Source organism: Wolffia australiana, chromosome 11 (assembly GCF_029677425.1).
Source record: "Wolffia australiana isolate 7733 chromosome 11, ASM2967742v1".
NCBI classification, from domain to species: domain Eukaryota; kingdom Viridiplantae; phylum Streptophyta; class Magnoliopsida; order Alismatales; family Araceae; genus Wolffia; species Wolffia australiana.
This window is the reverse complement of record NC_135845.1, coordinates 1581796-1601770: the sequence shown is the minus strand read 5'-3', so window position 1 is coordinate 1601770 and position 19975 is coordinate 1581796. Positions and strand designations below refer to the sequence as shown.

The following is a 19975-nucleotide window of genomic DNA, read 5'->3' as shown; positions in this document are numbered from 1 at the left end:
TAAATCTATTTTTTTATAAGTATCATAAAAAATACTTCATTTGCATATTGTGAAATAAGATGCAATTGTTTTCCTTCCCTTATTCCAGTCATCCCTACTTCTATTACTCTCAATAACTTGGACCTTCATCTATTATATAACATTAAAATATTTAAACATGGAAATCATTTCTTTGGGACATAATGGAAAACTAAATTCCCTACCAGGTATTACATTATCCAGTTTAATTATATATAAGTTATTTTGACTGAATCACTTAACTAGGATATATACGCAGCAATAAAAAAACATTTTTTAAAAAATAATTTTTAGTTGTATTTATTATCAGAGTTAAAATATGCATGACGTGGCATGAAGTTTTTGATATTCAATCAGTGATATGTGACCATAGCACATCTCAGGATCTGAACTGAAAAGTTGTCCAAATTGACTCACAGCCTGATCATGGCCATCATTGCTCATATGCTTCGATGTAGAACCATAATTTTGTTCCTTTTGTCATCTGTTTATATTTTTTATTTTTCAGTATTATTTACCATTCCCCAGCACATGATATTACTTGATAAAATATTTCTATCCAATTTTTTTAATTTTTTTTCCTGTCCATACGCAAAGAGTTATTATCTCAATATTACTTTGAACTCATACTGTGCCGTTACACAAATTAAGTAAACATGAACCATTTTTATTAAGAATATCATTTTTAACTCATTTTCTATTTTTTCACGCTGAAATTGTAAATTTTTGTATTAGTGTTTTCCTGTGTTCATCATATGACCCATGAAAAGTATGAGTATTGTCAGGATGTTATGATGCCACGATTTAATGAACAGCTTTTATTTTTTTTGAAAGTATGGCCATTTTAGTTGAGTCATAAATATAAACCAAAAATATTTTACTGTTTTAAGACAAGATCATGAGTTAACATGCATGAGTGAAAGAACAGAAAAACAAAAACAGAAGAAACAAAGCAACTAAATACAATTCGCCTCATGTTTCTGATTTTGTGGATTCTACCCAATTGCAGGTTGGCAGCATTATTATGTTGAAAAATGAAATTGGTTTTGTGTAGGATTATTTTTGTATTATGCCAATTAGAATCCGGCTCGATTAAACGGAATGTGTACAGTGGTCGTGAGAGATCTTCCCTTTAAGAATTTCAGAGATCTGATACAAACAAAGTTATATATGTTTTCATTAATGAGTCATTACTTATGAATAAAGGAGGCTACTCTCATTACTTTATATCCAAGTGGTGTGCTTTATTTGTGCAAAAAAATTACAAAAAACTGGTATTTTGGGCTTTCAAGAAGAGCATGCAAATGGGTTACTGGAATATAGGAAAAATGATTAAATATATAACAATATGTATGTCCAAGTTCGGATGAGAAATCCATGTCTAGTTCATATAACAATATTTTTTTCTTTATACAAATATTTAAAGAAAAAGATTGCTCTTACTCTCTACAACTTGCAGAGGAAAAACCTTGCCAAATGAAACCGCTCAAGTATGATCCTCAACCTGATTGATTTCAGTCCAAGTAGAAGGCCATGAAAAAAGACCTGGCTCTAACCGTATTCATAACTAAGGCAATCACGATACACGATCAAACTCCACCCACGAGAGTTGCAGGAAAATTAAGATTATTTTAAGTTGAGTTTAATATGAAAAATTATAACATTAGTTTATACAGAAACAAGAGCTATAACCCCCTAAGTTAGAATAAACAACTAAAAATATAAATACAGAACATGAGAAAATACTCACACTGAGCCTCGGTCAACAACTCCCTGGTCTGGAGCCTCGTTATCCTCGAGCGGTGGGTTGTCCACAATACTCTCTGCATCACCCTGTTCAAATGCACAAGACGAGATGCTCAAAGGGCTTTGCATCTGGCTAGGGAAACCGCTCCCCGGATCTCCGGCAACAACCGTAGAAGCAGCGGATGTCGCAGCGGCTGCACCAACAGCCATCTCCTCTCTAGGAGAAACTTCTTCCTCCTTCTGGTCAAAGAGCTTCAGGAGGCTTAACAGTTTACTCGGAAGAGATGCCTCTGTCTTGAAAATTGAGCATACATGCGACCAATTGCCAAGGAATAAGGAGACGAGGAACACGAGCAGCGCACCACCGGAGGTGGCGCCGGTAATGAGGAAGAGACCGCCAAAATTACACAGTTCAAGGCTCCTTGGCGCCATCTTGAAGCTCTCAGCAGGGCAGTCCTTTGTCCCATATGCCTTCCTCTCCAATTCCTCAAAAACTTTACTCTCTGTAAAATTCAGCACTGCTCTGGACACATCAGGCAGAATAAGCGAACCCTTGGGAAAGGCCTGCGAACAAAATTCAAACCGAATAAGTCGACGAGATCAAAATTTTTCTCTAAAGCATGCATGGGAGCAGCAGAGGGACGAGAGCCTCACGAAGCCGAATCCGTTGGTCTTGTAGGTGGGGCCAACCATGGCGTATTTGCCGCAGTATTTGTTCAGGAACACCTTGAGATAAGGGATCTCGTCAACGATGGCACCGACGCCGCCATTTTCAGTGCCTCGATCCATGGCTGCAGCGTACTCATCTGGCGAGCTGTAGGCAACGATCCTCATCGGGTCAACCTTCAGCTGCTTCAGCAGCCCTGGCAGAAAAGAATCATTCAAGTAACCCACTCGCTCATTCCTCTTTATCAGATCCCCGAGATCGGTCATTGTCGGCTTTAGCTGCTGCAGTGTCAGCATCGAGGTCAAACTGGCCGTGTAGCTCGAGGTCAGAATCAGCACCACAAACACCCACACCACGACCACGAACCTCGCCCAGTTGCTGACCACCTCCCCTGCAATCCTTGTGCAGTCAACAGTCAAACCTCAACGGACAAAAAGTCAAGAGAAGCAGCTAGGAGACGTACGGTGAGCAAAGACGAGCGTGGAGAAGGAGAAATAGAACACGGTGCCAGCCTGGTTGGATGGTTTGCCCCTGAATTCGTCATTAACCCGATGCTCGAGAAGCCAGACAACCAGACCAGTGAACAGGACAAAGCAGAGGGAGGCAAGCCAGAGATCCCAGCTCAGCGGCTGTGTAAAAACCCACCAGCTGCGGCTTTGTCCCTCTCTTACAGGCACCACCATGGTCACCCCGGAATCCGTAAAAGGCAGCGTAAAGTCCACATACTGAGACCGGTTGGCCACGATCGTCACGTCCCCCACTACCCCGTCAAACTCCTACAAAAGAAGACTCGTTAGTAAATGGATTGGAAGGAGTTGACTACGTCGAGATTGACCAGACATGCAACCCACCTGAAGGAAGACCTGGTAGACGAGGTCATCGTAGCTGCCGTTGTTGTTCCCATGGCCATCATCGAAGGCCTTGAATTCATAGAGGACTGGGTAGGGCAGGGATTTGATCACCTCTAGAAAGGCTTGTATGCAGAAACCGCTAAACTCGTGACTGCCGGTCATCGGATTCCACGTCACGTTGACAAACTGTTCGAACCCCGGCTTCACTGGTACACCAAGCTTGAGCGTCCGTCCTTCGGTGGGCCACTCCCAGCCCTTGGGCGTAGCCCAGCCCCCCCCGGGCCAGACCACAGGCCTCCTCAAATCCATGTTGACTCCTCTGGCCCGGGTCCAGTACCCCACCCGGGTCAAACCATCACCAACCACATTGACTATCTCCAAGATCGATGACTCCCGCTGCCGCTCCGCCAGGTGAAACCTCCCGGTCAACCCCTCAAAGTCAACGTCAGATATGGCCTGTAGCAGCTCAGGCCCCACAGCGGACCGGCCCAGGCCGCCAAAGTCCCCATCCCCCGGGAGGAAGTTGAGATTTCTGGACTTCACTTTCTCCGCTCCAATAGCAACAGCCCACGTGGCATCATAGGCCCAGAGCCCAAACGCAGTGGGGTCCATCAAAGCCGGACCCGGGCCAAACTCCTCGAACCTCCGGGCCCACCTCTTGACAAAGTCCTTCCTCCTCAATGATTGTGGGAAGAAAGGTTTCAGGCCGATGACACCATGGCCGATCCCCGGAGAGAGAATCAGGCCGTACGAGACGATCCAGACGAAGCCGTCCCCCATCATCCCTTCCGCCTTGGCCTGAGACAAAATCATGGTACCGAGCTCGTGAGAGGCATGGACGATGAATACTCTGGTCCGGTTTGACCGAAGGTGGCGAAGCTCGGCAGCAATGGCAGAGGCTGATGAGTTAAGATGAATCAGGATCTGATATGGCACAGCGGCACCCCTGGATTGGAGCTCGTCGACGAGGAACGGAGTCATGCCATTGCCATAATCACTGTCCTCTATGATTGGGATGACCTCACGCCACCGGAAGTGTTCGACAATGTCGGCAATGGCCTGAGCTTGGGTAGAGTCATCCATGGCAGCTCTCAGAAAATATGGGGAGATACTGGGCGAGAGCGTGGGTCTCTTGGCAGAGAAGGCCACGATCGGGACATGCGTCCTGTTCCCAAGATCGATGAGGAATTTCGCCTGGATCGATCTCTGAGGGCCCAAGATCACGTGAACCTCCTTCTCCTTCACCAGCTCTAGCGCTGCAGACGGAAGAAAATCGGAGGATTAGAGATTGAATTCATCTGTTTTTATATCGATATGGAATCGGGAATTACGGGCTGCGGGATTATCGGTTAGAGATGTCAGTTCGTCAGATTTTTATCTACCCAGAGAAAACAGTTCGCAGGAAAAAATATTCTCGACTAGAAGGCCCTACTTGTCAGAGTTTGGATCGATCCAGAGACGAAAATTGCGGGAGGAGGAATTTTCAATTGGAGACATGCGGTTGTCAGATGATATATTGATCCGCCATCAGAAACTTGAGGTGGAGAAAAACTCCATGAAAGATCCAATTCGCAGGCAGAGGAATTCTACATAAGAGAGAAAATTCATCAGATTCTTATAGATTCGGAATCAGAAATTGGAGTCAGAAGTATTCACAACCGGAGATTTAAATTCCTCAGATTTTCTATCAATCCGGGATGAGAAATTTCAAGAGGGAATCTCAATTAGCTTTAGAATTCGTCAGTATTTCCAAAAAACTGCGTGCAAGGAAATTCTAGAACCGAGGTTAAATTCGTCAGATTTCTTACCGAACCAGGAAAAAATTTCCAGGACGAGGAATTCTAGATTGGAGAGTAATGTTTCATATTTTGAATAAATCCAGAAACAGAAATTTCAGGTGGAATTCTGGATCAGAGATTGAACTCTTCATATTTCAAAAACTCCAAAACCGGAAATTACAGGTGGAGGAATCATCGAGTAGAGATCTTATTACAGGTGAAGGAAATCTCGAGTAGAGACCAAATTACAGGTGGAGGAATTCAGTGGGAAAAAAAATCATAACATTTCTAAACTGTTAATGCCAGTCAGTCTAAACTAATTTTCTAGATGTTAATTTACTGATTAGTCGACATCTGGAGGAATTCCTGATTAGAGATCGAATTCGTCGGATTCTCACTCAAGCCGAAACAAAAATTGCAAGCAAAGAAATTCTATCCTGGAGATTGAATTTCGATCGAACCAAAAAAATCAGCTACGCGGCCGAATTCACAATTAAAGACAAGTATTAAAATTTTCAGTAAATCCGGATTTCTTCAGATTTTCAATAATTCCAGAAGCAGAAATTTCAGGAGGAATTCTAGATCGACAAAATCCAGAACCGGAAATAACAGGTGGAGTTCTCGAGTAGAGATCGAATTACAGGAGGACTTTGTGGGAACCAAAAATCCTAACAATAAAAATTCTCAGTACTGGTATAAACTACTTTTCTCGATGTTAATTTACTTATTAATCACGATTAGCGATCAAATTCGTCAAATTTTCACTCAAGCCGACACCAAAATCGACTGAATTTAGATCAATCCGAAAAAAAATCAACTAAACCGACGAATTCACAATTAAGTACCGAATAACTCAAATTCTCAATAACTCCGGAATCAGAAATCGACCAACCGGCAGAGGCCGCTGTCACGGGATCACTTCCGGCGTCTCTGAAAATCAGCTCGATCCTGGTCCGATAACGGGGGTTGGCGGCGTAGAAATCCTCCACAGCCATGGCGATGCAGCTCCGGCTGATCTTCCCAATCGTCATCCCCAAATCGAGGATCACGCCAACTCTGAAGATGTCCTCCGCCGCCGTCGCAGCAGCGAAGACTCCAAAGCTCTTCCATGTCGAATCATCCCCCGTCGATCGCAAGAAGATGAACAAGATCAAACCAACAACAACGACAACTGCTCTGCGATCTCCCATCGCTCGAATTCATCTCTTCCTTCCCGGCGAAGAAATCAAGAAGACGAAGAAGAACCAGTTGCTTTCCGCGACTCCGCGCAGTTTCCTCTGTAATTTACCAAGATTAAGAACCTTCTGGTTACTGCACGGATGACGGATGACGCAATAAGCCGGACTCTTTATACTTCTAAATTCTAAATATAAATTAGTATTGTTAAGTTTAAATTATAAATCAGGCTTCTGGGACGGATGACGGACGGTACCTGCTCGGACGAAGATCCAGTCAGAAATTCTAAATTATAATTTCTGAATGATGACTATAATTTTCCGAAATTTTAAAGATAAATCACAATACGGCTTCCGGTGATGGGACGGATGACGGAAGACGATAAGGGAAGAACGGAACTAGCTCGATCAAAAAATCCAATTTTTTTATAAAAATATTGTTTAACATTACCTAACTTAATTGAAGTGACGTTAAGATATAAATATGATTCATATAATCTTCAGGCGCCGTCTGTGGGAATCGAACCCACGACCACATGGTTAAAAGCCATGCGCTCTACCGGCTGAGCTAAGACGGCGTAACAATTGTAATATTCAACAAAACTAAAATATCATAATTTTTTCGGCGTGATTTTTTTTAAAGTTACTGACAAGTATTAGGAGGATAATCCATTGTGTCTGTTATCAGACTTGGCGCTTCTCTTCTGCTGTTCTCCGTAGTGCGCAAATGCGCCGTCGAGGGCCTACATTCAACATTATACATGTCATCAAATCAGCATGAATTTCTCCGTTTATTTGATCAATTTGATGAGAACGATTAAATAAATCGTTCTCATGGGTTTAATGTCACCTGAATCATGGGTTTAATGAGAAGGGAAACTTGGTGCCTCAAGTCCGATTGCGCCGTTTCCTTCATTTCCTGAGATTTTCATGCAACAAGTTCTTGATTAAACACAGCAAACGACGATATATTTATGATTAATGTGATGGTCTAACTTAGCTTAATCCAATTATACACGAAAAATATTGAAATTTTCTCACCTCTAACCTCCGATAGATCAAGGTTAAGGCGTCCTTCACCCTGCTAACCTGCAACAGAAATCTCTTATGAGAATTATTATAATTAATCCTTTTGAAGAAATTGAATTATTAAATTGAACCATTAGGACTTATACATAAGACATGCATGTATATTCATAAAAGAAATTATTAAGTCACATGCAATATAAACAACCAGTTTTAAATTTGACAGCACAATGACAACATGATTGAATTTTACAATAATGCATGCTAATTACAGGACACATGTAAATAAAATTTCATATTGAGGAGTGAATATTAAGATTTTAGTCGACATAAAATAAAATAAGAACGAGATTGAGAAGAATTAATAAGTAAAACTTACCTTATTGTGAAGATATGGAGAGGTGAGTGGATAGGACGACCAGAAATGCCGCAATAACTCCTGGATTGATGCCCAGTTCTGGAAAAAAAAATTACACAACGATCAGCGCATATTTTTTGCAAATTTTGGGAAAAAACTAAATTGAGAGACTCACGTCCATGATTTCATCCTTGACTTTTTTAGGAATCCGAGCAAGAACAGCCTCTTGGGGACTCTTACCGACGCTGTTCTTGGCGCTTGACACGTGCTGGTTCAATCCGCTCAGGATCTAAAACCATAAAATCGAAAGAGACAAGATAAGAAAAGATCTGGAGAAACAACAGGAGAAGAAATTGAAGATACCTTGACAGCTATATCAGGCTGAATAACTGGGTCACTCATTCGATCTCTAACTTGGGAGATCTGGTCAATCATGTACTCGTAAGCCTCTCGAGGGCTCAAATTTAGATTGACAGATCTCGTGCCGCCGTTTGTTTCACGCAGGGCTTTTATGGCATTGGCCTGCTGCGAGTCGAAGTACTCACGAGGATCCTGAGCGGCGAAGCCCCAAGAACACCAAATATCTCGTCATAATTAAAATTCATAGAATTATTTTCTAAATAATAGGTTTTGAATAATGGCCTGGCCCAAGTAGAAGTCAATGCAATCCTCGTCGTTTCGAATGGACCGGTCAGACTGGCCTACCAATCTATCCTAACGATCAGCGAATCGAAAGGGGTTGATTGATCACTGATCAGAGCATCTCGATCGATGTACTATTTCAATCAATCAGGATGTCAATTGACCCAGGATCAAGCAGGACTTTTATTCACCAGTTCAATCGATTGATCTGATTGATAACACGATTAACTGGTAATCAAAAAATTATAAAAACTGACAACTGATTCTTGTGCTGCCAATATGGTTGTACCTGATTGGACCCACAAACCCATTCCACTAATGACCCAATCAGATCAGCCAAATTGGCATAGACCATTGAATGGTCCTCTCGAACAATCGTCTAGCTTCATCAAATTTCCATCCGACCGAGTCCAATCCAATCATCGATCACGGCAGCATGAACAATCGGACCGATCTGATCCAATCCAAAGTGATGGCTGATCCCCAGAGCAAGGTAGGGATATGCTTAATGAGACAGCTAAAAAAAATTAAAAGATGAATAATATGAACAGACCTTGATACATAGAGAAGCCAAGGGAAGTTGATGAGATCCCCCAAGATCCTCCATCTCCGTCATCCGCCGCAGCTTCTGCAATCGGTCCACGCTCGCGCTCTCATCCACAGCTTGATCAGATGAGTCAACTGGAAAAAAAAAGCCGCGGATGAGCCGAAGAATTGGAGAATAAGAAAGAATGAGATTTTAAAGAAAATAAAAATTAGGAATACAAACCCTGCTGACACCTTGCCAGTGCTTCTGCTACAGACCGGGTGTCCCCTGTTTCCACTTCTGCATCGTGTAAAACATGACGTCAACTAATCTACCCTTACAAATTATAGCTTACTATTTAACAAAAACCATACGTTAAAAAATAGCATGCACCAAGATTGGTTGATTTGTCGTTGACAAGGAGAAAGGTTTGGTGTTTGACGAGGATAAAGACTAGCGGACAAAGAGAATGACAAACTAGCCATTGTCATTAATTCAAGCCAAACATGGAAGATGATGATGAATTTGTGATTATCCATAGTACAGGGGAGGTTTTTTAAGAGTACAGTAGAATTTGTGTGTCAACAAAGATGATGATAAAAGGACGATGACCCTCACAAATTCATCATATTCCTTGCCCTCGTCTACTGAGAGTCAATGATAAGCTTCTCATTGTCAGTATCACCGTCTACTCATCATCCCTGGATGACAACGGCAATGATGAATTGGTCATCAGCCACCGACCAGCCAGGAATCAAATTGAAATTTTCGAGAACAAGAAAGCCGGTTGTCATCTGATGATAAAATTGGTCTAAAATGATAAAAATGAATCCATTAAAGATTCTCACATTGAACCAAGATCAAAGTTATTGAACCGAGATAAAATGTATCAGCAAATTAGGAGGACAGTCTTTTGCTTTACGTTACCACTAATGCGCCACATTTAAAATACAACAAATCTGATTTTTGACCGTGTCTCAAGCATTCGGCCCATAATGTATCTCAAACGTGGCCCAATACTCGTAATGTATATTATTTTCAAAAAAGAAATACTCTTAATGTAAAGATATTGACTCGTTGAAGAGAAAATGTACAATGCGTTCATTTTGAATTTTTATCTTTCTCTTCCTTGCGCAACATTAACTTCCAGAAAGCCCAAGATTATTGACACATGAACGGTAAAAAAAGGACTCATCAAATACGTATTCCTCAGAAGATATATACAAATGAAACTTGATTACATATGAATATATGCTGTCAAGAATGACCTCCAAGGGTTGATCCGAATTTTTAAATGGGAGAAATGGGATATGAGCGGAAATCCCGAGTTGGTAGAATCTCTACGTCAGACGGACACAGGATTGATGAATCTTCTTCATATATCATTTATCCACGCAATTATTCCTTAAAGCCTTTACTTTCATTAGAATGGAATTGAGGCAGATTTGCCGCAGTAAGAGCAGCGACAAAGAGCAGAAAATCTATTTTGACCACCATAAAAAAACAGAATATTAGCAACAAGAGAGAGATCTATAAAATTTTGACATCGTCAGTTAACGTATTGGATGCCAGAAAATTTGTCATGCGTTGGAAAATGATCATCAGACAATGGTATCTTTAAAAGATCATCACACAATGGCATAGGAAAAACTTTTGGAGACAAGGTCGCCTAGACATTACAGTAAATTCTAGGAATAAAATAGGTAAATATTTTGATCCAGAAAAAATGAAAGAAATAAGATTAGCGTAGCAACATGAGAGAAATCTTATGTCCTGCCGCCGTCATTACAGGGATTAGCTTCCATAAAATATATCATGAACTAGTCCATGATAGCATATTTGGAGAGAGTTTGGAAGATCTGATCGTCAACCTTTACCGCCAGCTCAATTCAAGAAAAGATGTCATTTATACCATTTATACCATAAATTTACCCCTCTTACCAGTAGATATGCCATCAAGAACGACAGCTGCATGTCTATTGAGATCTTGCAAAAGCGTCCTCTGCAGCATTCCACTATCTATGTCGGAAGCTTCCTTTCCACCATCACGAAGAATCCCATGGTCCTGACAGAATAAAATGTGAGATTCATCCGTCCACAAATAAAAACTATAACAGTAACAGTTTAGTTAATGAGACGCTGAAGAAAAAAACTTCTAGGCACAGAGCATTTCTCAAGAACCATCCGACACAATCAAGGACATTTTCCTTGAAAGAATCACTCATCTGAGTAAAAAACATATATTAATGCTGGAGTCAACTTTTTTTGACAATAAAATAGATGATAATGTGCACATGTCATTTATTGGAAAAGCCCCCCCAAAAGATAATAGAGTTAAATGATGATTCACCCTGATATGCATATAGTCATCGCCCACATCTGCAGCCATGTCTAATGTCGGATCAACTCGTCGTATCTGCATAAAGAATGATGTTAAAGTCGCAAATCAGAGTTGAAATAATGCTAGTAATCCAGAGGTAAAAGGGCTGCTAGAAAAATAGGACACGAGGCTGATCAACGTTGTTAAAGCAAATACACCCTGGAAGCAATCAAGCTGAAAAAAAACCTTCCGCCGGGACTCCTCCGCCACGATCTCATCTTTCTTCAGGAAAACAGCAAGTTCTTCATCCTCCGCTGCCTCTGCTGCGGCAGTAAGAGCGTTTCTTGTCCTATAAAGGAAATCCGCTTTGAAGTATTTCTTCCAGAAATCATTTTCCGTCATCTGCATTTCCAACAATGAAAAACTGTTTGACCCTATCACGAGACAGAGAAATGTTAAGAGAAAGCTAAGCCGTATTACTTTGTTTGGGACGAAGTTTAGAAATGCCTGCCGGACCGCTGGTTTCTCTGCAAATATCTGAAAGGACAAACACCAGCAGGATGCATCAAGTCAGTATAAAATGATCAAATATATGGATTATAAAGGTTTGAGCAAGATAGATAGAAGTATAAGCATAGTCATCGAATAACATTGAAATCAAAATCATGATCATTTTTCCAACTTACCTGATGAATAATCTCCCTGGTCAGGCTGAAGGTGACCTTATTCGACTGAAAAGTGAATACAAAAACAGGAATTTCAGATTTCTTGATGTTATATTGAAGACCATCCGAATATTAATCAAACAGCTAAACAATAGTTACAACAACATATTCAAAATTTGGATTACCTGCCCATCAGTTAATGGCCTGACATCAGCAAGAATCGCACTTTTGAATCCTGCTCTCTGCTTTGATGTTTGATTCACGTCACTATCAAGCGAGCTCTGCAGAAGAACTTTTAAGGAATTCAGAAGGGATGATAATGACCAGACTTTCTTCAAACATGAATATAATAAAAAAATGAAATGTCAGCTAGCGCCCATATTCCCCATCCTTTCTGTTCTCATCCGTTTCTTTTATTATTAGTTCGCTTTTTAGTCCCTGTAATCCTTTAATTATAATGTTACCCATGTGAGACCTGAATATAACCCGATACTCTCTCTCACTCAGGTTTGACAGGTGGTCCCGAGGGAGCTCGAAGCTTTTCATGATATCAGAACAGAGCACACGATGGCGTTGGATGCATGCAACATCAAGAGAAAGATTGTACAAGCCTCCACTATCTTCTCCCCTCTCTGCACTGACTGGATCATGGGTGCGTAGAGTCTGACAAGGGTGAAGATATTTCTACAGACCTGGCTTTTCAAACTCTTTAATTCAGTTCATAACAGAAGGAAATGCTGGGCGAGTCTTAGGACGACAGAAAGGGTCTCAAGAACCCAAGAGTTTCTCTCCACAAAAGTGAGAGGGTCTTTCACATCACATTTCCAAGGGTCCCTGACCCACTGAGGTATGACGGCGCGAACAGTTTGCATTGGGGCCAAGATATTTAGCCTATCTTGACAGGGAAAGGTCTCTCCAAGCCCCTGACTGTTGCACTGGATTCCACGGAGGCATGGTACGATTTAGGAGCAGGAAGATGTACTGATCAGTGATTGGCTCCAGGAGAGTATGACAGGGAAAGAACCCCAGAATTTTCCTACTCCAGGAGAGTAGGAAAATGGCCGAGGAGCTTTGAGTCAAGCTCACAAGGGAAGGTGTAAAGATAGATATTGAATTCTTGACTAAATTGTTGTTAAATCGTTCATCGTTTTTATGGCTGCTGATGTAACTCTTAATGAGATGTATCTCGCTGCAGCTGGAGATGCTCCTGAAAACAAAAGAAGTGAACTTATTGTCGGCCCAGAGATTATCCTCCCAAGGAAGTTTGGTGATGAACAGAGTTGAGTGCAGGCCCAGCTGGAAATTATCCTACTGGGATGGAGATAGATACAGAAAATTCTCAGACGCCACAGGGTGAATATGACAGTATAATCTTGAAGACAGTGAAGCCCTAAAAGACCCTCCTGCAGAGCTATTAAACTCCTGTGAATATAGTTCACGGGGCGGGCCTGGGCAAGATGAGAGCCGACGCTGGCCTGAAGCTCTCAGGAAGAGTAAGTGACAATGTACTCACGGGAAACACTACCCAATATCCAACATTCTCTCAGGAATATCAGGCTTCCCTCACTTTGGTGGACAAGCATTTCACATCCAACTCAGTGTCAGGGGTCTTTAAAGGCATAAAATACCTAATGGGAAGGCTGCAATGGATGCTGAAATGAAGGCACTTATGAAGAATGAGACTTGGGAAATGGTCAAATTACCTCCAGGCAGAAAAGCTGTCGGCTGAAATGGTGTAAATATCAAGTACAACTTAGACTGTTCCCTCGAGAGATATAAAACATGGCTGGTAGTCAACGGCTTGACCCAAACCGTGTAACTCAATATATATATATATTGGGATTTGACTGTTGAATGCTAAATTGAGGTTTATTTTCTTGTTTGTCTGCAACTAGGGTTTTTACTGGTAGTCCAAAGGGAACTCAAAGTTTTACAGGAAATATGTGATAGAATTTGAAGAAACAGAAGAAATTGGGAGAAATTTTGGGAATAGGACGATTGGCATTACCTTTCGCGCTGCCCAAAACTCTGCCTCAGTTAGAAATCCGCTCATAACGAATTGCTTGTGGAGTTTCTGCAGCTCGCTGACAACCAACATTATAAATAAAACACAAGGTAAAGTGTTAGATCATCACGGCCCAGTTAGGGCTAATTTTACTAACTTATGGGCCTGAGGCCATGTACGTGTAATAGACTAATCCTAGGGATCTAATGGAAAAACTAACCTAAAATGGATTTAAATAAAGGCCCAATAAGGGCCCATTAACGGCCCACTAAGGACCCATTAAGGGCCCAATAGTGAGGGGCCCATTTAGGGAATATATTAGGTCCATTAAGGACCTAATATATGCTGGGCCTGATTTATATCAGGCCCAGCCTCCAACAGCTATAAATATAGCTGTTGGAAGTCCTTTTTGAAAAAGGGATCTCTTCTGCAGCTTTTTCCAACGATCAGTTTTTGACCGTTGGACAAAAGCATTAACCTCTCTCTCTCTCTCTCTGTGAAAATTTGTATAAAAGGGGCATCTGTTCAGTAATAAAGATCAGTTCATTTTGCCCCAATTTCTCTGTCTCTTCTCCACATTCTCAATTCTCTCTGCAGTCCACTATCTCATCTTTTCCTTCAATTTATTACATAAAGCTATCTGAATAGAAGCTAAACATAAAAAAAGTTGTAGAAGACAGATTGATTAACGTCGGAAAAAATTAGAGATCAGATGGCAACATATCAGGGAAACATTAATTTTTAAAAGACAAGTTTGTTTGCATTCAACAAATTGGCAAAGATAAATACTCATGGTTCTTTTATCCAGAGCCAAAATCTGGGTGTAAGAACCAAGCAAATTCTACTTTAGAAAATTACCTATCTTCTCTCAAGAGTTTCATTCGCCGTTCCAGCTCTGCTGGACTGAGTTTTTCACCATGAATCAGAGTGGAAGGTTCAGGAGAAGGCGGAGTAGGTGCAGGCGTAGTCTGAAACTTGCCCAGTACTTTACCTGTAAAAATGAAAAGGTTCAATACAATTTTATGAAAAAAAATCACTTTTACGATTTTTTCTGAAACCACTGATAGAACGACAGAGGTTGGGGTTTAGATTGCAATAGTCTGGTTCCATGTCTCGATGATGAAGGTATTTTAATCTGTCAGAGACCGCTATAGTCAACAGCCTACCCTTTTGAAGTTCTATCGAAGAAAAGAAATTCTGCAAAGCAACATTTTTTTGCTATCTTTCCCCCCAAAAGCGATTTGTCTGTGCCATTTGACATCTAGACACAATGAAAGAGCCAACAATAACTCAAGAACGCACAGTCAAAATTATGCGCATATCAATAAATATTTTGCAGACGTTTACTCACCTACAAAGTCCCTGCAGACATTCCGGTCAGAAAAGTTGTCAAATTCGAAAATGTAACCCGCCCCCTAAAATAAAAATGAAACATATCAGGTTTCAAAAGAGAAGGAGATGATTATCCAACTTAGATATGGATATAAACGACAGGAATAAGGAGCCAACAACTGAAATTGTCACCTTTTCAGTATCATGAATGAGATTCAGTAGAGCCTGTTTTGTGCCCTCTTTTGTAAACCTGTGAGCTGAAATTATAGAAAGAAGACGTCAGAATATGAAGCCTTAGCTCTACTTTCAAAATATAGAGAAAAAATGACGAGGTTTTATTCTTATTCAAATATCATGAGTAGAGTTTGCTAAGGATGACGAGTTCATCATCTGTGGGAGACGATAATGAATCTCATCCACGGGCAAAACGAAAAGGATGATATGATGATCAACATCGCCCCTCATCATCTGAAAGAGTAAAACTAGAGAACATGACAAAATTTCTGCGTCACCATTGTCATCCGTCAACAATTTAGAGTGAGGACGAACTCATCGTCATCATTATCATTTCACTGAACACGACTGTCAGTGAACCCTAAGAATTACCAGGGAGAAGATGTTCACAGCTAATATCTAGTCCGCCCAAAATGATTTCTGGATAGCAACCTAAATGACTATAGAAGATTGCACTTAAGAGCTAAGATATAATATCATTTCACTCGTTAACTAATGGTGAACTATGTGCACAAAATCAAAATGAATGAAGAAAAATAAAGTATTGAAGAATGGGTTACAAAAAGAATACCTTTGATTTTTTGGAAATTGATGTCCAATTTTATAGTTGATCGCTGATCATAAGGGGTAAAAGTGAACCTGTCTTCCGTCTGCGGGAAAAAGGCAAACAGAAAATTGGATGTCAGTCGGCCAATGAAATGCCCAAACATTGGCGTACACAATCAATCATAAATCAAATATCTTTCGTCTGCAGCACCAGAAAGTCATGCTAATTGCAACCTAAAAAACCAATTTCATCATTTAACTGGAGAAAAAACAACATAAAAATGGACTAGTAATCCTGGAAACTAAATTGAATTATGGAATCATTCGATTTGAACACATTCGGAGACGATCCATCCAAGGGATAATGTCACGCCATTACCGTAGGAAACCATCAATCACAAAACGATTCTGTCACGGGAACACAACGCCATGCTAAGATAAAAATTCTACACGATTTTTAGAGTTACAGATCTTCTTCTTAGCTCGGAATAGCACTGTTCAAGAAAAACACAGCAGACAGAACGATTGAGCGATTCCTGCAAGCAATATGGCGCCGTTCATACCATTCTCAACATCCCAGGAACGCCAGGCTCCTTCACGGCCGACTTGAGCTTTGCCGCAACCCTAACGACCCCCATTTTCCTTTATTTTCAAACGAAAACAGAAGGAGAGATCACGAACTCGCGATTAATCGGCAATGAACAGCACTATTCTTCCCCAATCTCGGCTTTAAACCCTCTGAGAGAGGTAGATTTAGGGCTTAGAGCATCATCCATGGCAGTAGAGCAGCGGCCTTGCCATTTCGTTCCCCCTCTGCTCAACTGAGAAATCCAAATGTATTCACTTAATTGATATGCATATATATAGATTCTATGCTAACAAAGAATGTAAATAAGGATTTATTGAACCTAATTTGGAAATAAGCAAGGCATCATCATCATCATCGTGATCATTGTCATCATCATCATCATCATCAACAACATCAACATCATCATCATCATTGTCATCGTCGTCGTCGTCATCGTCGTCATCATCATCATCATCATCATCATCATCATCATCATTGTCATCATCATCATCATCGTCATCATCATCATCATCATCATCATCATCATCCTCATCATCATCATCGTCGTCATCGTCGTCATCGTCCTCATCATCATCGTCATCATCATCATCATCATCATCATCCTCATCATCATCATCCTCATCATCATCATAGTAATCTATTTGTTGATGGTGATTTCAAAGTCATCCAGTCACATATGGATGCCAATAAGTTTATGCTTAACTGATATGCATACATATAACCTGTGCGCTAACAAATATAATAATAAGGATTTGGTGAACCTAATTTGGAAGTGGGCACATGATTATCACCATCATAGGCATCTATTTGTTGATGATGAATTCATAGTCATCAAGCCGCACATGGATGCCTATGATTATATGTATGGATGACATGAGGGGAGATTTTTAAAAGAAGGGTTTGTGAAACAAACATCTGATGATGATGATGACAAATTCAACATCATTCACTTCTCATTCATGGATGACAATGATAATGACAAGATGTAGCAATGATAAAGTATATCACGATCTGCCAGTCCTAGAAATTTGGTATAATATCTAGACATCTTTCATGTTATTATCCAATTTTGATCCATTATTCATTCATGGTGCTAGTTAAAATCAGCAACATTTTATATTTTTGTGTGGCCAACATGTTGAATTTCTTAGATACATTCTCTTGTTTTTTCTTTTACATCAGAGATATCTTCTTATATCTTTATCTATCATATATTCGGATCTATAATGTTGTTTATGTGGTTAAGAAGGAAAGAATTGAATATGAAGATTATTCTCTTTCATTTCAAACTAATACTAACAATATTGTAGCTATACCTACCATTAGTAAGGTATGTTTGTCTTAACATAGAGGCATTGGTAGATGGATTTAGTCATACATCCTCATGTTGTAGTTTTAATACACTACATATGTTAGTAGATTGTTATGTTTTCTACTTTAATGAATTCAAAATGAAGAAAAAAATGACAAAGGTAGTATGCGTTGATATCTAATTTTCCTAATGACAAAGGTAGTTATACATGTTAGTATATTGTGCATTCTCCAAGCATATTCAGGTCATACACTCACCAATGAAGTTCTCTCAACAGACCATTATAGATGTAGACAATTTTTTTATACGCCCGTCTTATATGTTAAATTTATCTACTACACCCGTTGTATAAGTTCATGTTCTCTACTACACCCACCTTAAATGTTAAACTTCTACAAAACACATCGTCCGCCACACAATAATGATAATGATAATAATAATAATAAAACTGATATCCAATAATAATAATTCATATCTTTTCATACTCTAAAACTGAAAATTATTATTTCACCCTGCATAAAATTTTCCAAATGGTACACACAACACTGCTCAATGTTTTGATGAACGACAAGCTCAAGATTTCCTATATCCCTTTGGACATTTAAAAATTCTTGAAGTGGTTCCTACGAGTCTTACTGGTCACGAAGTCTTACAGCCACTATGGCAGCTAGGAAGCCATAGTGGCAGCACAGTCAGTCGCGGTAGTGGTGTGGCCAGCCGTAGGAGCATCAATCCCGAGCAGCACGGCCGGCAGTGGTGGCGGCTAGAGCTCCGGCAGGGGGGGGGGGACGACAAAAGTTAGGGTTTCAAAGATTTTTTCCAAACCCCAAATTTGCAGTGGGATTTTCATAAATAAGCGAAAAACCTAAAAAACTAAATAATAACCTAAAAATCAAAGGAAATAAGCCAAAAAGTCACATTTCGCAAAAATTTTCTTCTTTCTCTTCCTATGGGTGCACCCCCCCTCTTATACGGGGTAAATATGGGTCTTCCCCTTATAATTAAAGGGGAGAAGGCCCAATTAAAGGGTCGAGTGGCCAATAATAGGTGAGAGACCCACTAGCACGCTCATACATGGGCTCACACATGCACAAGTATGTAGGTCCGTACATCAGCCCAAACAAGTGCAGACAAACAAACACAAACACATACACATACGACATACAAGGCCTAATAAGAAAGGAAAGATAAGTGAAAGACAATGTCAAACCTCTCGGGCCCGTTGACGAGGCCAAGTACTTTGAAGGTGGGATCTCGCGCGTCAGCCTTCACTCGACGAAGTCATTGAGACTGGGTCTTCGAAGCTAGATGGTCCCCCATCAAATTGGCTTGACGGAGGTGATGGTTGGCCACGTCAGGTGCGATGGTGCAACTCCGGCCAAGAGGAGATAAATGCCAGGGTCACAGGCCAACAGGCCAACAGGTCGAGGTCACAAGCAGGACTTGGCGGCGACGCTAGATGGGATACATATAGTCGGCAGAGCTCCTCATGGGCACGAGGTTAACAATTCCTGATCAAGTAGTCCAATGGGGAATGGTGGCGGGTAGTATGGACTGCCGAGGCAACGATCCTTTGGGCAGTCCCAACGGCGCAGGATGTTCGGGTGGCAAAGATGACCTAGGGAAGGTTGATCTTGGCGGTGCAACTCTCAGACTCTAACCTAAAATGATAACAAGAGATAACCCCTTAGAAGGGGAAGGTGGAGACCCGCGGATGAAACGATACTTTCAGTTTTTCTCAATGAATCTCCAGGGAAGAGCGTTCACCACACCACCTCCTAATATAGTGGGGTTGGGGGGGGGGGTGTGTGTGTGGTTGCCCTAATGGGTCACCTTATGGGAGAAGCCAAACATCGACTCTCCCCTGGAGGACCGAATAAAAAAAATAAAAAGAACAAATAAAACGATGGACGTGGGGAGGCCCATACACAGGGGGGGGGCTCTCTATAGTCAAGGAAAATGATACGTGCACAAAATAAACGACCATAGAATGTTGTCGTCAAACCTGATATTGGAAATTTGGGTTCTCCATGTTGGCTCGGGCTCTATGATGCGGCTGTTGATGAGTCTGGGCTTGATCTTCTAGATGGTCCCCCATCAGAAAGGGTCTCAAGCACGAGTAAATAGAAAAAAATTGGAGAAATATTTTTTACTTACTGCCATGACCACTTATTTCATTTCAGAA

General features: G+C 40.8%; 2 protein-coding genes and 1 non-coding gene across 4 annotated transcripts; all 3 read right to left on the bottom strand.

The window, feature by feature from the left end:
* Nucleotides 1–1627: 1627 nt before the first annotated feature.
* Nucleotides 1628–6345, bottom strand: LOC144709213 (glutamate receptor 2.9-like). 2 transcript variants are annotated; one of them, XM_078582669.1, is made up of 6 exons: nucleotides 5906–6345; nucleotides 4715–4868; nucleotides 3283–4538; nucleotides 2895–3207; nucleotides 2419–2822; nucleotides 1628–2328 (listed from the first exon to the last, which is right to left on the bottom strand). In XM_078582669.1, exons 1-6 carry the CDS (start codon nucleotides 6248–6250, stop codon nucleotides 1765–1767), a joined length of 3036 nt encoding a protein of 1011 aa, XP_078438795.1. In that variant the 5' UTR covers nucleotides 6251–6345; the 3' UTR covers nucleotides 1628–1764. The 2 variants fall into 2 exon arrangements, with proteins under 2 accessions (XP_078438795.1, XP_078438796.1); XM_078582670.1 differs by lacking the exon at nucleotides 4715–4868 and having other exon boundaries at nucleotides 5953–6343.
* A 395-nt stretch (nucleotides 6346–6740) lies between these two features.
* On the bottom strand, nucleotides 6741–6813 carry TRNAK-UUU (transfer RNA lysine (anticodon UUU)). Its single transcript has one exon. It is a non-coding gene; the product is annotated as a tRNA-Lys (tRNA).
* LOC144709623 (general transcription and DNA repair factor IIH subunit TFB1-1-like) lies at nucleotides 6814–16709 on the bottom strand. The gene is made up of 20 exons (XM_078583208.1): nucleotides 16453–16709; nucleotides 15915–15993; nucleotides 15302–15366; nucleotides 15129–15192; nucleotides 14636–14768; nucleotides 13781–13856; nucleotides 11958–12053; nucleotides 11794–11838; nucleotides 11588–11644; nucleotides 11354–11509; nucleotides 11138–11203; nucleotides 10729–10852; nucleotides 9031–9087; nucleotides 8815–8942; nucleotides 7983–8171; nucleotides 7795–7908; nucleotides 7641–7718; nucleotides 7277–7324; nucleotides 7086–7154; nucleotides 6814–6978 (listed from the first exon to the last, which is right to left on the bottom strand). The coding sequence occupies exons 1-20, from the start codon at nucleotides 16525–16527 to the stop codon at nucleotides 6892–6894; spliced, it is 1806 nt and encodes a 601-aa protein (XP_078439334.1). The 5' UTR covers nucleotides 16528–16709; the 3' UTR covers nucleotides 6814–6891.
* Nucleotides 16710–19975: the final 3266 nt, after the last annotated feature.

What these genes read in the sequence shown, in the direction of transcription:
- LOC144709213 (XM_078582669.1), bottom strand. Translation starts at nt 6,250, where the DNA reads ATGGGAGATCGCAGAGCAGTTGTCGTTGTTGTTGGTTTGATCTTGTTC. An exon ending in TTGAGAATTTGAGTTATTCG is followed by an intron (nt 4,869 to 5,905) that starts GTACTTAATTGT and finishes TCTCTTATGTAG; the next exon opens with AATTCCTCTGCCTGCGAATT. An exon ending in TCTACCAGGTCTTCCTTCAG is followed by an intron (nt 3,208 to 3,282) that starts GTGGGTTGCATG and finishes CTTCTTTTGTAG; the next exon opens with GAGTTTGACGGGGTAGTGGG.
- LOC144709623 (XM_078583208.1), bottom strand. Translation starts at nt 16,527, where the DNA reads ATGGGGGTCGTTAGGGTTGCGGCAAAGCTCAAGTCGGCCGTGAAGGAG. An exon ending in CAATTTCCAAAAAATCAAAG is followed by an intron (nt 15,367 to 15,914) that starts GTATTCTTTTTG and finishes CTATAATTTCAG; the next exon opens with CTCACAGGTTTACAAAAGAG. An exon ending in CTCCATATCTTCACAATAAG is followed by an intron (nt 7,325 to 7,640) that starts GTAAGTTTTACT and finishes TTTCTGTTGCAG; the next exon opens with GTTAGCAGGGTGAAGGACGC.